This window comes from Musa acuminata, chromosome BXJ2-7 (assembly GCF_036884655.1).
Source record: "Musa acuminata AAA Group cultivar baxijiao chromosome BXJ2-7, Cavendish_Baxijiao_AAA, whole genome shotgun sequence".
Lineage (NCBI taxonomy): Eukaryota > Viridiplantae > Streptophyta > Magnoliopsida > Zingiberales > Musaceae > Musa > Musa acuminata.
Genome location: NC_088344.1, coordinates 6,301,346 through 6,317,527, shown reverse-complemented (window position 1 = coordinate 6,317,527; position 16,182 = coordinate 6,301,346). Strand labels below are relative to the sequence as shown.

The following is a 16,182-nucleotide window of genomic DNA, read 5'->3' as shown; positions in this document are numbered from 1 at the left end:
CGAGAAGAGTTGTGCTCCTCCATTGGGGAGATATATGCTTTGAGCGGGAGGAGCTATGCTGATCCACCGAGGGATGTCAGTGTCGTGCTCCTTCACCTAGTGGATCAGCATGACTCCTCTTGTACGGAGCGGACCCACCGAGGGTGCTAGCACCGTGCTCCTCCACCAAGTCCTGGAAGAGGGTCTGCTTTATACGGCAGGAGGAGCGGAATGACTTCGACGATGACCCCGTGTCATTCGAGAATGAGACATACGAGGAGAAGCTAGCAACGCTATTGAACATCGCAATGGTGTGCATAGCAATCGAGGTAAAGAAATGATTGTCGATGCAAGAGATGCTACGGATGATCAGAGAGGCACGGGTGAAGGTGATGGTCTCGTCCAACAGCAACGATCACTTGCCGAAGAGGTGATCGAACACGATATAGAGCTTGTTGAAAAAGCATCGAGCAGAGGGTGACGATCGCTTAGCATTTACACCGACGTCGACACAAATGCAAAGTGAGATGGGTCCGCCATCACCGATCTCGTTTGTCGAACGTTAAATTTTATTTTATTTTTTATCTTTTTATTATATTTTTATCAATAAAAATAATATTATTATGGTAAATGAAATATAATTATTTTACTTTCGTGGCTATAAAAATATCAATATAATTTTTAAAATATAAAAATCGAAATGCTAAAACAATTTACTACTGCTAAAACAACTTACTTCGAGCAACAAGGACAATATGTAATTATCCCTAAAATTTAGGCACTTAGTCAAGAGTGAATGATCATGCAAACAAGTCTTATCTAATATCACTTGCATTATATTAATAGCAGCTCCAATTTTGCAGTTTATCATTCGATACATCACATTTCAACTAGATTTTATTTCATCGGTATCTTACTGCTTCGCATACTTATAATTCATTTGCAGATTCCCACGTCACTTGGCCTTCTTGAAATGAGATATCTGGATGTTCTCCACATCCAGCTTCTTGAAGTTCCCCGCCGCCCTTGTCTTCAAGAACTCCCCCCAGTTGTACTCCTCGTAGTTGGCCGGGTTCTTCTCGTCTACCAGCTCTGCCAAGGGCTTCACCATCACGTCGTGCGCCGGGTTGAAGAAGAAGGGTATGGAGAACCTCTCCCTCTCGGAGTTCACCGACACCCTGTGCTCTGTACTCTCGTACTTGTCATTGCTCCACACCTGCGATTGCCGAGAAGTGTTCAGATGGACTCGACGCATGCAGAGTTGAGGAGAAGAGTGATCACCTGAACGATGTCACCGACGTTGATGATGAAGGAGTTGGGGATGGGCTTGACGCGAATCCACTCGCCGTCGGACCGCCTCCTGACGTCGAGGCCGCCGACGTCGTCCTGAGCGAGAATGGTGAGGGCTTCGGGGTCCTTGTGGCGGCCAACGCCGAGGGCGAGGTGAGGGGAGGGGCAGGGCGGGTAGTGATTGAGCCTGATTAAGCTGGTCTGGTCCTTGAAGAAGCCATGCAGTCGCTTTGGCGGCAAGCTCAAGGTCAGTGATATCAGCTCCAGCAGTTTGAAAGCCAACTCCTCCGTGGCCTGAGCATACTCAATAAGTGCTTCCCTATCCATCACAGATGAAGAAGCAGAGCTTGAAATTTCCAACCCCTGTAATTCCTTCTGCAGATCCAGAAGCTAACTTTACCTGAATCCATGGGGGAACTGTGGCCACTGGTTGCGGAGCTCGATCAGCCTATCGACGCCTCCACCAGCGTCGGCCGGCTCGTGGACCACGTAGTCGAACACCTCCTTCCAGTCCCGGACGTTCTTGGTGTTCTCCGCCTCGTAGTACCCCAGCGGGTTCACCTCGTTCCGCCGCACACGCCGCCTCTCCTCCGGCGGCAGCGCGAAGAACCCCCTCGACGCGGCCCACGCTCGTTCCACCACCGCCAGCGGCACCCCATGGTTGATCACCTGGAAGAAGCCCCAGTCACGGCAAGCCGCCTCCACCTGCGCCACCAGCACCTCCAACCCCGCCACCAGTGGTCCCCCGTGTTGTTCGAGGAGGTGGAGAGGGGAGAGGTCGATGAGGGGGATGCCGCCGGCCTCGGTGACGGCGGGCTTGGGGCGGTGCTCGGGGGCTTGGATGAAGGCGGGATCGAATTCCAGAACCATCCCTGCACTACCTCCTCTCTGCTTCTTTTGTCCCTTCCACTTTATTTAGATTGGATTTATTGGTGCATCTGAACGGAAGGCTGTCACTTCGTCGTAGGGTGTTGAGCGACACTTCAGCTACGTCAGCCAACCTACCTGGCTTGTTGCTTAAGGAAACCATCGGGTCCCATATAAGGATAAGGAGTCCCTCCGACTTACCAGCAACTCCAATCACAAAGCAGGTCTGTGGCGCGGGTACGGAATGATGGGTTTGGGTTATGGTAGTACGATTAGTTTGGGTTGGGTTGGGTTGGGTTGGGTTTGACAAGTAAGATTTTCAAATCGAATCATTAAACATCGAAATAAATTGAATCTTTATACGATTGGATTCAATTAAAATATGATAATTTGAATCGGAGTTGATTTGGATTTATCTAACCAAATTGCTATAAATATCTCCAGCTCTGTTCCTGAAGTAGGCATAGGACTCAAGTAAGGCAGAGAATTGCCATTGGAGGATTCCTTTTCGTTCCTTGTTTCCCTACAGTAGAGTGGTGTTGATGTCTGCACTGGCAGAGATCCAATAGACACGTTTTACGATCTCACTTGCTCTCTCTCTCTCTCTCTCTCTGAGTCATGGTCTTGTATGAGACTTGGCTCTTTTAGATTCACACCAGCACTGTTATCTCATGGTGGCTTTAGACAACAACAGCAAGTGATAGGCACAAATTAGAGAAAGATATCTCAACAAAGTATGCTTGCTTGGTCTAGTTTTCTAGAGCTTGTATGAGTCATCACGAAGACTTCAAGAGCAGTAATGAGCTAATAAGCATGGATTTCAGATCCAAGAAAATATATACTTATATTCCGGATCAGATGACGCATGTTTTTGGGCTGTGAGATGGAGTCAATTCTATCTTGTCTTGGTTATAAGTGCCGTGGAGAATTTATTTATGCAAATTGATCGATGCATATTGTCATGAATAAACATGTATATAAATTGTTTGATGCAATGTTTATATTTTATAATATTTTTTAATTTTCTTCGTATAAAAGGTTTATAGTAGATTTGATAATCTCATTTGAATTAATTTTTATGTCTGTTTTAATATTATAAATATAAGTTATATACAATCATTACCTAGAGATAAAATTATTTAAAAATAGGACATTCACATAGTCATTTTAAGAGTTTTCTAATTTCATAAAGTGGTGTGGGATGTTAGTCAGCACAGGGCCCAGGAGTTACCTGAGTAACATATGGTTGGACAAAACTTTGAGGAAATGTCTAGGGCGGATTCGTTGTCTTGTTCTATAGTAGTGTCATGTAATCATTTATGACAACTTTTAATCGTGACGAATCACTTTGGATCCTTTATCCCGTAATCATTCAAAGCTTACAAAATTTATGTTTATAATTTATATTTTCTATCAAGTGTTTACTAAAATATCTTTAACCCGTTTTCTCTTTTGTAGACCCTTAAGTGATCATAAGATGTTTCAGGAAGGTTAATCCTTTACGGACAAACATACAAAAGTGTCATATGACTTAGACAAAACTAAGTTATGACAAATGATATTAGAGTAAAATAAGTACACTTAAAAATATTTGACATGCAAATGTGGGATACCTAATTAGGTTGCATTGAGGGTAGCTAACACACGTAATCATTTGAGAAAAACAAAGGTAGAGATATAAGGAAAAGAGTCATTCTAAGGAGCGAGCATCAAAGATTGACATTTAGATGAATGCTCAACCCTTTGTACGAGAGCCACAAAAAGAACAAACAAACTAGGAAGAACACATAATGCATAAAAGTTGGGATGGTTGAGTTTGAGCTACCACTCGATATTGGCAACGAAACTTGATGATGCTTTAAGGCAAACAAGGTGCTTGACAAAAGATGAGACAATGCAAGGAGAGATGGATTATTCAATGATTGAAAAAGTTATGCAAAACTCATAGAGGTGAGGAGAATTACTAACTCGAAGAATTCGGTACTTATACAAGGGCTTATATTCAGACGATGGATTGTTTGTGACCATCTCAAGATAATTGAAACTTAACACTATAGAGGATGAAAACTTTCTCTTCGACATAGGAATGATATATCCATATGAGGCTGAAGTACATAGTAAGTTTTGCATATTGCTAGGTCTTGAAAGGTGCAGCAAGAGTTGTATTGGCGAAGAGTCACAATCTAGTAAGTGCATTCATGGTGAAAAAATAGTGCACAATTTGTATAGCAAGACAGAATAGTACATGAGGATGATGGTCTCTAAAACTTCTAAAGGGAATGATACGAAAAGAAAAATTACTCTAACGAGACAGATATCAAAGAGAGATAAGTTTTGATTCTCTAAAAGGAGAATCATGTGTAACTGATCACACATATTGATGGAATACCTCAAAATGATAGCTCCATAAAGCTCATTGGACCAAGCGAATGATGAGAAGTCATTACATGATCTTGCACGAAATAATGTGTTGGTAAATGCATTATGAGATCAATTAGAAGAGTGACCCTAAGCAACATCAAATAAATGTACACTTAGAGTTGATATGAAGATCGAATACAAGGGATGGTTGACCCATGGAATATAGGCATAAGGGCCACTATCAATTCAATGCAAATCGATGAACGAAGCAACTTGGGTAGAACTTGGTGAAGTACCCAAATTGTATGAAGGAGTCGATATAGAAGATAGAACATAGAATAGAGACATGAAGTTTTCCGTGATAGAGGTCAAGGACATGAACTCTTACAAAGGCAAGAGTAAGGTTATATCTTTCCATGGATCCCTCGTTCTAATGGAGTGAACTCATCTTGCATTATGCCAAAGTCAAAAAGAGCTTTGAGGCACATTCACCTTATCTTTGTGAAGCAATTAACGATAGGATTAAAGTGACTCATCTTGTGGAGGTGAAGTTCAGGTCAAAAGGCCTTAGTATGAGACAAGAGAAAACAAAAGATGGTACTCTTGAAGAATATATCATAATGCTACCATTCGAGTTACCATAAATGAAGCTATGCATAACGAAGATTATGTTAGGGACAAAGGCCTAAGATCAAGACAATAACGCACCAGTTTTAATAAAGTCAATGAACTTCGAGAGCTACTAAATAATAGACTGTCTTGTCTTAGAGTTATGTTTTGTCAATGCGTGACCCAATAATGGGTGGACAAAAGTTAATTACTAAAGAAACGAACACACTCGAAAGTCATAGATGCCCTACGATATATTGATAGAGGCCACACATAGAGAGATTATAGTCCAAATTCATCTTACAAAGATCATAATATAATGGAGATGTCACTAAGAGGCGACATGGTGCAATAGATCATAGTAGAATAGTTCAAAGCAATTTGACACACGATAGAATTTTCTGAGGGATTTAATCATAGAGAAGTATGATCAGGCGCTATTGAGACCTCCACTTCGGTGAACAATATGATGGTAAGAAGGGTTATGGATTCAAAGAATAAATATCATTATATCATAGATGTAGGTCTTCCGTGTGTGTATCAAATTTTGTATTGAATGAAAGCCTTTGTCATCAACATATGGGGGCTATGTATTACCAAGGGGGATTCCGTATGTAAGTACCAATAAATCCCATGAGAGACTTGATCATAAAAGGTATGATCTGAATGACTAGAGAGTTGGATTACACTATAGCTTATATTCACTTCGGAAGCCCAATAAATTAGAGGACAAGATCGGGCGTTACTACCAAGGACACAAATGAGAACAAAATCAATATGAGACCTACAAAATGATGTCGAACATCATGCATGAGAGTTATAGTCTATCTTTTCTTAAGCCAAGGGAAACTACTCGGAGGAACACATGTGTTAAAGTAAGTGGTCGAAAGAGGGAAGGAAGCAACGACGAGTCTAGAGGGTCTTAACTACCAAAAAATGAAGCATCAATTAGAATAAAGATAAGACTCGAAGAAGTGTCATATTGCCGTTGAGGCGAATATATTGATTATGAATAAAGGGACACAAATGTGAGATGATAGATTGTAGAGTCATGGGCATGACAACACTATGGTACCATAGAGACGAGACTTTCATGGAATTATTGATCCATTGCTTTTATGGAGAGAAAGCGCATGATCATCAAAAATGCCGAAGAAGTTGAGAATATAGAGATAAACTCTTCAAGTACCGAAACAAGACCAATGGATAGACGTTGGGTAACTTTATAAGATCAATATTAATGAGCTTCTCATTAAGATTGTTGAAAGCATGAGACTTTAGGTCAATGTATGAGTGCTTGTTGATATCGATTGTCTTTTCACTTTTGACTATTTTGATGAAAAGTTTGTTGACACATTTTCTACTCAGAAAAGGTTTTGCCCATCATCTTAACATGTCCCTCACTTTCATGTCCCTCACTTTCGTTGACACCTTTTCAACACCACGTACCAATATTATTGATGATTTTGAGTCGATGACACCTTCACTCGGTTTCACCCATTCTTACTTTCGAGCGACTCTTTTCCATAGGTGTATTATATATTTTTTAGGCATAGGTGTATGCGATAAAAATGATAAAGAAGATGGTATAGTCTTAGAGACAACCAAAACTATTATAAACTTACTCTAAGTGGGGGTAAAATTTTACTCTTTTTAGGTAAAACTTTTTACATTCGAGAAGTTTGATGGTAATAAATAGGCAAATTATAGTAGCTAACTTAACACAAGGAATACAAATACTTTGAGTGCTTCAGAATTGTAAGCAAAGAGCATACGAAGACTAGTAACTAATTTGATGCATAGAGGACAACTCTCAAGGAGACGAATGAAGTCTATTAACTTTTATCTTCTTAACTCAAAGTATGGGCAAAACCGAGAATCCAGGTTCTCTTATTTATCAAGTAGAGAAGCTCTACATATAAGAAGATTAGTAAAAGATAATAGTTATCAAATTCTTACGAACGATGATCAATTCTATCAAGAGTAAACTATCTATTTTATTTTTTAATAAAACATCAATGGAAGACAAAAGTGACACGAACATAGCGATAACTAAGTAAAAGAAAAATCAATAAATAAATTTTATTAATTATATTATGTAAAATCGAAATACTAATTTTTGAGTATTTATATTAACAAATTCTAATTCTCTATGCACCACTAATCTAAATCATATTTGTAATCCCACGAGGAACTTGATCCCTTCTTAAAAAATTAAGAATTCTAAAATAATCACTCGTGATTTGATCGGCTTCCAATATTTTACCAAGTAGTGATCTAACCATATGCAAGCTCTTGATTGTGCAAAGTGTACTACCTCGGCCATCAAAATACCTAATTTGCCCCAGCATAGAACCCTCGTCCAATCGATGATAGATCTCGATAGCATCATGAAAGGATATCCAGTCTTATCTATTACAAGCACTATATAGTAAATTGAAATAGAAACATCGCAATAAAATTGGCGCACTTAGTCAAGACTCTATGATCATGCAAACAAGTCCTCTCTAATATCACTTGCGTTATATTAATAGCAACACCAATTTTGCAGTTTTATCATTCAATACACCACATTTCAACTGGATTTTATTTCATCATTAATCCTACTGCCTCGCATACTTATAATCCGTTTGCAGACTCCCACATCACTTGGCCTTCTTGAAATGATAGATCTGGATGTTCTCCACGTCCAGCTTCTTGAAGTTGCTGTTCTTCCGTGTCTTGAAGAACTCCCCCCAGTTGAACTCCTCGTAGTTGGCCGGGTTCTTCTCGTCTACCAGCTCTGCCAATGGCTTCACCATCACGTAGTGCGCCGGGTTGAAGAAGAAGGGTATGGAGAACCTCTCCCTCTCGGAGTTCACCGACACCCTGTGCTCTGCACTCTCGTACTTGTCATTGCTCCACACCTGCGATCGCCGAGAAGTGTTCGGATGGACTCGACGCATGCAGAGGTGAGGAGAAGGGTGATCACCTGAACGATGTCACCGACGTTGATGATGAAGGAGTTGGGGATGGGCTTGACGCGAACCCACTCGCCGTCGGACCGCCTCCTTACGTCGAGGCCACCGACGTCGTCCTGAGCGAGGATGGTGAGGGCTCCGGAGTCCTTGTGGCGGCCGACTCCGAGGGCGAGGTGAGGGGAGGGGCAGGGCGGGTAGTGATTGAGCCTGATGAAGCTGGTCTGGTCCTTGAAGAAGCCGTGCAGTCGCTTTGGCGGCAAGCTCAAGGTTAGTGATATCAGCTCCAGCAGTGTGAAAGCCAACTCCTCCGTGGCATGAGCGTACTCAACAAGTGCTTCCCTATCCATCACAGATGAAGAAGCAGAGCTTGAAATTTGCAACCCCTCTAATTCGTTCTGCAGATCCAGAAGCTAACTTTACCTGAATCCATGGGGTAACTGCGGCCACTGGTTGCGCAGCTCGATCAGCCTATCGACGCCTCCACCGGCGTCGCCAGGGGAAGGGATTACGGCCGGCTCGTGGACCACGAAATCGAACACCTCCTTCCAGTCCCGGACATTCTTGGTGTTCTCCGCCTCGTAGTAACCCAGCGGGTTCACCTCGTCCCGCCGCACACGCCGCCTCTCCTCCGGCGGCAGCGCGAAGAACCCCCTCGACGCGGCCCACGCACGTTCCACCACTGCAAGCGGCACCCCATGGTTGATCACCTGGAAGAAGCCCCAGTCACGGCAAGCCGCCTCCACCTGCGCCACCAGCACCTCCAACCCCGCCACCAGTGGTCCCCCGTGTTGTTCGAGGAGGTGGAGAGGGGAGAGGTCGACGAGGGGGATGCTGCCGACCTCGGCGACGGCGGGCTTGGGGCGGTGCTCGGGGGCTTGGACGAACGCGGGATCGAATTCCAGAACCATCTCCGCCCTTCCTCCTCTCTGCTTCTTTTGCCTCTTCCACGTTATTTAGATTGGATTCTTCGATGCATCTGGACGGAATGCTGTCACTGTTCTTCGTTGTCCTTGGTCGCACAGTAACGCTTGTCGTAGAATCCTGAGATTAGCGACACGTAACCTGCCTCATCCGACCAACCTGCGTTGTCGCTGAAGGAATCCAGCGGGCGCATATACACACGGTTCAATCACGAAGCAGGTCTGTAGTACGAGTACGCAATGACGGCATTGGGTTACGGTAGTGAGATGATGATGACGAAGGCGGTGGGTGATAAATTTGGGTTGGGTTGGGTTGAAGCCCAAGCGAGGTTGGATGATTCAGTGCGTTTGACAAATAAGGGTTTTCAAATTGGTTCGAATCGAACCATTAAGCGTCGAAAAAAATCACAATTTTTTTGATTCGATTATGTTAAAGTAAGATAGTTCGAATCAGAATCACTTCAGATTTACCAAACCAAACTGAATTAAAATTGATTATTCAGATTCGATTAATTAATTTATAATTTGAAATAATTTAAAATATATTTTTTAAATAAATAGATTCAATTCAATTAGACTTATTACTCTTCATTGATTTATTTTAACCCTAAATCACTCTTCATTTCTTTCACCTCCTCTTCCTTAGTTTCCTCCTCCTTTTACAAAAATAAAAAAAAAATTAATATTAATAAAAATAATATTATGAAATTATTTTTTTTAATCTTGTTTTAACGCCATTTTCTGCGTGATAACACGTCCGATATTTTCTTCGTCAGAGTCGACGATATGAGGAGAAATAAGATTAAATATTTTACTTTCATAAATATAAATATCTCAATATAAAAATTAAAATACTAAAAATAATTAACTATATAATATAATTTATAATTAGCCATCGATTCAGCTGCTTTGGACCTCCAATATTGAGGCAGGTATGACTGAGAGAAAAACATGCCGTGGCTGAAGGAACCGCTAAGCTAGATTCTCATAATAGGATGATCTGAAGGAACCACTAAGCTAGATTCTCATAATAGGATGATGATAAGAATGTAGACTAGCAGGCACCGTCCGCAGAGTAGGTAGAATTGTCAATGCACCATCCCTTTGCTGCTGTTTCTTTAGCTACAATGGACTGTTTGTTTAAGCTCTACATGTAGACCTGTATTTGTACTAACAAGATGATGACAAAATGATACTTATGCAAGACGTAAATAAGGCACACAATAAGGTTAAGGTTGAAAGAAATTAGCACAACTGAGGTAAATAATCTGTCAACGCTAACCCACAAGAATGATTCCAGTATCGATGGTTTGACTGGGTAAGGGTACTTTCTCCCAGTGTGATATAGACAATTTCACAGAATAAACTTGAATTCCCATGACACACAGATCATTTCACAGTGTGGACTTTGAATGTGTCGATGACAAGCTCAAAGTGATCGCAGCATCGCATACAAACCTTGACGACCCCCAATACACGTAGAGAGTTCACAAGGATATTTTTTAACCCCACCTATTGAGTACACTTTCCGTGAGCATGTTTCCCAAAGTTCATATTGCAGGTAATTGGGACATTGGAGCACTCATGATCGATCAATCATTTGCTGACATCAAAGATGCAAATATGACTGTTATGATCATTGCATGTTGCTTAAGCATGCCTCGGTACAAGTTATTTCATGCCTGGAAGGAGATCAACAGATAATAACAAATGAATTTGGTATTGCAGAAAGCCCCAACCTCAATTTAGTAGGTTGGCCGGAATCTTCATCTGGCTTTTTTACATTCCCATGGCAGCATCAAATGGTACAATGAACATTTGGACTTCATCGGTCCAAAGCAGCTGTATGGCAGGTTCCTTGCATTTTGATTCCCCACCTAAACCAAACTCCTAAAAGTTGACAGAATGCACAAAGACAAATAAATGGTTCCTGATCTAGAATGTAGATGAATTAAGTTTCAAGCAACCATTAGATGGATCCTGCAAAGCAAAAACGATCAATATTAAAGACTGCTCCGCTACTTTGGTGGCTAAAGTAAAAAACACATGATAATATGCCATAAAACAGTTCTGAATGATTGACAAAGTATCCTATTAAAGGAACAGGCACAACAAATTCAACCAAAGTTGAACAGTGGTAGGAATTGTCCACGAGTGGACAACCAAAAAAAAAAAAGGAAAAGAAGATAACAAAAATAAGGGCAAGAACTCTTGGAAAAGCCACCTTATCCATCCCATGAAGTCCTCCTTGCAGAAGAAGAAGCATCAAGAAACTCCCATCACATTCTGCATCATATTTGGTTCATAGATGGTGTCTGAGATTTTTGATGGAGGCCAGTAACGGAACACCGACCTTCCAAGTATGTTCTTTACTGGGAGAGGCCCCCTGAAACAACAAAATAATAGTTGTCAGGCTAAAGTAGTTCATAACTAATTTTAATGTACCATTGGCTTAGAAAACAGTGAACCAAAGCTTTTATATCAGCATCCAGAATTTGATGTTTCCAGTTATGTTTAGGACTCACCAGTCATGAGAGTCGAAGCTGTTATTACGATTATCTCCCAACACAAAGACACAACCTTCAGGCACAAACTGCATAAGAGCAGCCAACAGTTCGTATAGAATTCAGAAGCAGTTTCTTAAGGAATCGATGTTAAAACAGATATTTTTAGCAAAAATGTATGTCGAGAACAAAATGTCAGATATCAGAAAACTGTGATATATTTGTTAAGCAATAAAGAATTTATTAGGTTTACAGGAACTTATACATATCATGTAAGACATTAAGTATTAACGTCACTTAAAGAACATATCCTACCATACATTTAAGTTCTCCTGAATCATGGAGTAATAAGAAAGCACTATAATTTATACCAAAACCATGGTTCCCCAGGATGATAGAAATTTATTTCAATTTACGAAAAATCAAGAAAATCAGAACATATGTCCTACCACTGGCTTCATTTCGTACTCAAGTGGCTCAAGAATGAACTCATCATCCTGGATGACACCATTCACCAATAGTTTACCATCATGGACCTGACATGAACGACAAGTACTAAGTCATCAGCAAATCATTTGGGTATAGAGAACAAATGTATCATACAAAAGCAAGAAAAATGGAACTAATACAACTAGAATATAAGCTTACTTCAACATAGTCGCCGGCCTTTGCCACAACTCTTTTGATGAAGACATCACTGGAACCAAACCCAAATTCCTGCATAAAGGAAATTCTCATTAGTTTTACTGTCACAAATCATCAGAACCACCATACTTGGTTCTGGTAAATATCTGACATATAACTAGAGTGCAAAACCAACCATACATGAAGGATTGAAGGAACTCTAAAGATCACAATGTCTGTGACTTCAGGCTCTCTAAACAAATAAGAAACCTGCAATTGTAACAAGCACAAAACGAATATTATCAAAATAAACTTAATTACAAAAGCCACAATTCATATGATACCAAATACTAACTTGTATAATCCTAAGAATTGAAGTTAGAAAGAGAGAATTATCAAATTAGTTTTCTTATAATTTCTCCCTGATACTATTGCGAATACAACTTAAAAATTTCATCCATATGAAACACAATCATCTGTCCCGATAAGGGTACAATCAATTTATATGATAATCAAAACGTCACAGATCACACTAAAACTAAATGCCCACAGACTGAATAGTTCTTTTACCATGAGATTCTGAAAAGCTCAAATCCAAAGCAACTATTAACTGAAATTTTACTTACAAAAGAGAGAATCAGTTCTTACCCTCTCAGCTAGAATTCGATCACCGACATCAAATGTTGGAAACATTGATTTGGAAGGGATCGATCTCGGCTCTGCCAAGAACGATCCATACAGCAGCGGAACAGTCAACGCAGCAAGGAGCATCTTGGCGTCGTCTGAGCAAGAGCTCAGTAACCGCGAGACCCAGCTGTTCTTCTCGTGGGAGAACATCATATCATATTTACTGTCCAAACCTTTAGCCAGAGTCACCTTGGGGCCAGAAAAAGAACATTCCTTTGCGTCTCTGATCGCATCCCCAGAAGGAGCCCTTCCTCCCTCATCCCCAGAAGGATTTGAAGAACTCGTTCCTCCCTTATCCACCGGGCCGGCCTCTCCCGAACCTGGCAGGAACTCGCTGCACGGAAACCACTTGGACGTCTGGAAGAACGGGATTAAAGACGACGGCTTCAAGCTCATTTTCGTCATGGACGAAACGCCGAAGGCGCCAAACCCGCCAGCCTTCGAACCGGAGCCGGACGCGATGGCAGATAGCAGGGCGGCAACCAGAGCAGATCCCTGGTCCTTCGCCACTGAGGGATCGGAAAGGGGAGCCTTGGGCCAGTCCTGGCGAGCGACGGATCGGAGGGGGAAGGCCGGCGAGTGGTCATGGTCGGGTCGTTGACCGGTGAAGAGGGCGAGGGGGCGGCCAACGTCGTGGAAGAGCCGGCAGCTCCCCCCGCAGCGGATCCCGGCGGCGGTGGCGAGGTTCTGGGCGAGGTAACCGGAGAAGGAGACGGTGACGCGGATCGCCATAGTTGCAATCTCGGAAAACCGGCGGAGGATGGGATACAGGGGGACGGAGGAGGAGCGCGAGGAGGGAAAGATGCGGGAGATCAGAAAGCGGATCCCATTCTGGCGACGGAGGAAGCCGAACCGGGATCGAGAAAGGGGAATCGGAGAAGCTTAATCGACGGTTCTGGGTTCCGAGATCGCCGGAGATTGGAAAGCTGGGATTACGGGGAAGGAGAAGGATTGGGGACTAGGGTCAAAGAGTGTTGGCTTGGGGAGCTCCTCTGTGGGAGGAGCCCAAGAGGCGACCGACTGAAACGAGCACAGCGGAAGCGGAGTCCGAAAGAGGCCGCAAAGTTCCTTGCTCGAGGGGTTTGTATAAGGATAGTAGAATTCTGAAAAGGGCCGAACGTTGGCAATATTTACGAAATTACATATGCTGCATGTCTAGTATTCGGGTAATAATAGAACAGTCACGAGGGCCTTTTCTGGAAGTACAAGATAATTTGGTTGACCGGTATGGCCAAGTAGGTTGGTTCCTCGACGTTTCCTCTTTTCTGGAACCGTGATGGAACCGTGGAACAAGATAATTTAATCTTAATTTCCAATAGAAATTATATCGTGCATAACATTGCTAATAGTTAAGATTTTTATCAGCTAATTACAGTTTACATGCCCGAGTATTTGGGATATGGACATCAAATTAAAGGGGGGCAATTTCATGTACTCCAATTAGATTCACAAGGGTGCAAGCAATCTAATTAACTAGAATTGGGGGAAGACTGGTACTTAATTGAGAAGCAAATTAGCCACCGTGGAAGATTGGGAGTTTTAACTATAAAGAAACAAGACATCGAGGTGGGTGACATGTACACTTCTGGGGCGTGAGGTAAGCCCATGCGTCACAGAAGCACATACGGGAAAGCAAACCAAAAACAAGTGTCTCCAGGTTTGACTTTTGGCCACTAAGAAAGCTGTCCAATATTTTGGTGAATGAATCATGTGGCAAAACCTTTCGGACCAATCATGTGTGTGCATATTTTTCTACAAAAGAAACATCGGTGACATGAAATAGATTCTCGAACGTGGATGGGATTCCGTCCCGCTTAGCAGCCTTGCAATGTCATCCAACAACCTCTTATCAAAATGATGAAAGAGGCTAGATATGTTGACACTTGGCAGTCTTGGTTTGACCACAGCTTGGTCGGAGACCGGGGCACAGATCGGGTCTGACGCACTCAGATTAGTCTCACCCTCTCAGGTCAAGGATATAATGTCCTCTCCAGACTACATTGCCTTTGAATCTGAACCCAACAACTATATACCACAAGAAAATAAATTAAATAAATAAAAGGTTGAACGAAATCGAATATGACTTCTTACTCGTGCTGTTTAATGCGACTTTGGAAGTTCTTCTCGACAACAGATATTGTAGAACACTAAAATACAATCCACAATATGATGTCAGACCAAACAAAAATGTGCAAGCATTTCGGAAGACAAGTGAAATATCCAGTGACAACTGCAATTTTTTTCTCATGTTCACAATTTCTCACTGGAGGTTTATCACGGGCAATTTCATATCGGTTCCACAAATCATAAACCTTGGGAGATTCAAACATCTATCAAAGGAGACCACCAAAAGTTTCTACTACTCTTACAGATACTTAACAGCAAGTGAAGAGTTTTCCTTACCATAGGTATGGAAAATCCAGTGAAGCTTTTAGCAACTCGGTGATAAGCCCTGATTCCTTCACGTCCCTGCTTCAGTCGAAAAAACATTAAAGTCATAGCTGTCAGACAACAACTCTAACACTTGAATTAAAAGAGACATAGCATATTTAATTTCCGATGCCAAAATAAGAAATCAGTATTACAATCTCGTTCACTTTATGCTTGATGCAATAAATAATAATTACAGACAAAATCTCACACACCTAAGGGATTGAACTCAATCTTCTAGGCATATCCAACATCAAGAATTGAAACCACTACTAGTTGAACTAAAGAAAACAGATGTACTGATACTAGTTTGCATTTAAGCTTCAACTCAAACAGACTTTTTTGTGCAATTCATGACTAAATAGAACTGAAATATGATGAACTAACAAGTTGAAACCTCATCTGCAACTACTCATCACAAAGCATGACTAATCTTACATTGGGCTTTTGTGTTTTAAAGAAATTTGGAATGAGTTGATAATATCTACTAACAATTACGATGATAGAAAGCTATAACAATCGAGTTGAACTTTTTTTTTCTTCTCAGAAATTTAAAGAATTGCAACAGCTTAAGAGATCAACAATGCAACAAAAAGACTAGTATAGAACTCCAGTGACATTCACAAAGATGCGTTGCTCAGGTCCATAAAGAAAAATAAAAATCATATTAATTTTACTTATATGGCATCTATAGAAGACACTATCATCTACTTATAGTAATTGACGTCCCATCATACTAATTTCTTCTCCACTACAGTTCTGATACAGAAGGTCCCTATTGCAGTTTAGTGTCAGACAGAGACATCCTTGTTTACAATTAGCATATATTGTCTTTTTATGTGGATGGGTTTACCAGAATTATAGCAACGACTTGCTGGTTACACGTGCAACTACATTTAGAAACTCAAATATATTTAGCTTGACTATTCCCAATTGTCACTATGTGGCCCC

The 16,182-nt window shown here is 41.4% G+C and overlaps 3 protein-coding genes across 3 annotated transcripts; all 3 read right to left on the bottom strand.

Moving 5' to 3' along the window:
* Positions 1–794: 794 nt before the first annotated feature.
* Positions 795–2,174, bottom strand: LOC103990313 (protein LATERAL BRANCHING OXIDOREDUCTASE 1). The gene is made up of 3 exons (XM_009409398.3): positions 1,670–2,174; positions 1,261–1,588; positions 795–1,195 (listed from the first exon to the last, which is right to left on the bottom strand). The coding sequence occupies exons 1-3, from the start codon at positions 2,137–2,139 to the stop codon at positions 935–937; spliced, it is 1,059 nt and encodes a 352-aa protein (XP_009407673.2). The 5' UTR covers positions 2,140–2,174; the 3' UTR covers positions 795–934.
* A 5,423-nt stretch (positions 2,175–7,597) lies between these two features.
* On the bottom strand, positions 7,598–9,036 carry LOC135616869 (protein DMR6-LIKE OXYGENASE 2-like). Its single transcript, XM_065116569.1, has 3 exons — positions 8,487–9,036; positions 8,078–8,405; positions 7,598–8,012 (listed from the first exon to the last, which is right to left on the bottom strand). The coding sequence occupies exons 1-3, from the start codon at positions 8,972–8,974 to the stop codon at positions 7,752–7,754; spliced, it is 1,077 nt and encodes a 358-aa protein (XP_064972641.1). The 5' UTR covers positions 8,975–9,036; the 3' UTR covers positions 7,598–7,751.
* A 1,566-nt stretch (positions 9,037–10,602) lies between these two features.
* LOC135616868 (thylakoidal processing peptidase 1, chloroplastic-like) lies at positions 10,603–13,866 on the bottom strand. The gene is made up of 7 exons (XM_065116568.1): positions 12,763–13,866; positions 12,316–12,384; positions 12,139–12,207; positions 11,940–12,026; positions 11,512–11,579; positions 11,211–11,372; positions 10,603–10,966 (listed from the first exon to the last, which is right to left on the bottom strand). Exons 1-6 carry the CDS (start codon positions 13,531–13,533, stop codon positions 11,252–11,254), a joined length of 1,185 nt encoding a protein of 394 aa, XP_064972640.1. The 5' UTR covers positions 13,534–13,866; the 3' UTR covers positions 10,603–10,966; positions 11,211–11,251.
* Positions 13,867–16,182: the final 2,316 nt, after the last annotated feature.

What these genes read in the sequence shown, in the direction of transcription:
- LOC103990313 (XM_009409398.3), bottom strand. Translation starts at nt 2,139, where the DNA reads ATGGTTCTGGAATTCGATCCCGCCTTCATCCAAGCCCCCGAGCACCGC. An exon ending in CAGTTCCCCCATGGATTCAG is followed by an intron (nt 1,589 to 1,669) that starts GTAAAGTTAGCT and finishes TGTGATGGATAG; the next exon opens with GGAAGCACTTATTGAGTATG. An exon ending in ACGTCGGTGACATCGTTCAG is followed by an intron (nt 1,196 to 1,260) that starts GTGATCACTCTT and finishes CGGCAATCGCAG; the next exon opens with GTGTGGAGCAATGACAAGTA.
- LOC135616868 (XM_065116568.1), bottom strand. Translation starts at nt 13,533, where the DNA reads ATGGCGATCCGCGTCACCGTCTCCTTCTCCGGTTACCTCGCCCAGAAC. An exon ending in AGGCCGGCGACTATGTTGAA is followed by an intron (nt 12,027 to 12,138) that starts GTAAGCTTATAT and finishes CGTTCATGTCAG; the next exon opens with GTCCATGATGGTAAACTATT. An exon ending in AGTACGAAATGAAGCCAGTG is followed by an intron (nt 11,580 to 11,939) that starts GTAGGACATATG and finishes GCTCTTATGCAG; the next exon opens with TTTGTGCCTGAAGGTTGTGT.
- LOC135616869 (XM_065116569.1), bottom strand. Translation starts at nt 8,974, where the DNA reads ATGGTTCTGGAATTCGATCCCGCGTTCGTCCAAGCCCCCGAGCACCGC. An exon ending in CAGTTACCCCATGGATTCAG is followed by an intron (nt 8,406 to 8,486) that starts GTAAAGTTAGCT and finishes TGTGATGGATAG; the next exon opens with GGAAGCACTTGTTGAGTACG. An exon ending in ACGTCGGTGACATCGTTCAG is followed by an intron (nt 8,013 to 8,077) that starts GTGATCACCCTT and finishes CGGCGATCGCAG; the next exon opens with GTGTGGAGCAATGACAAGTA.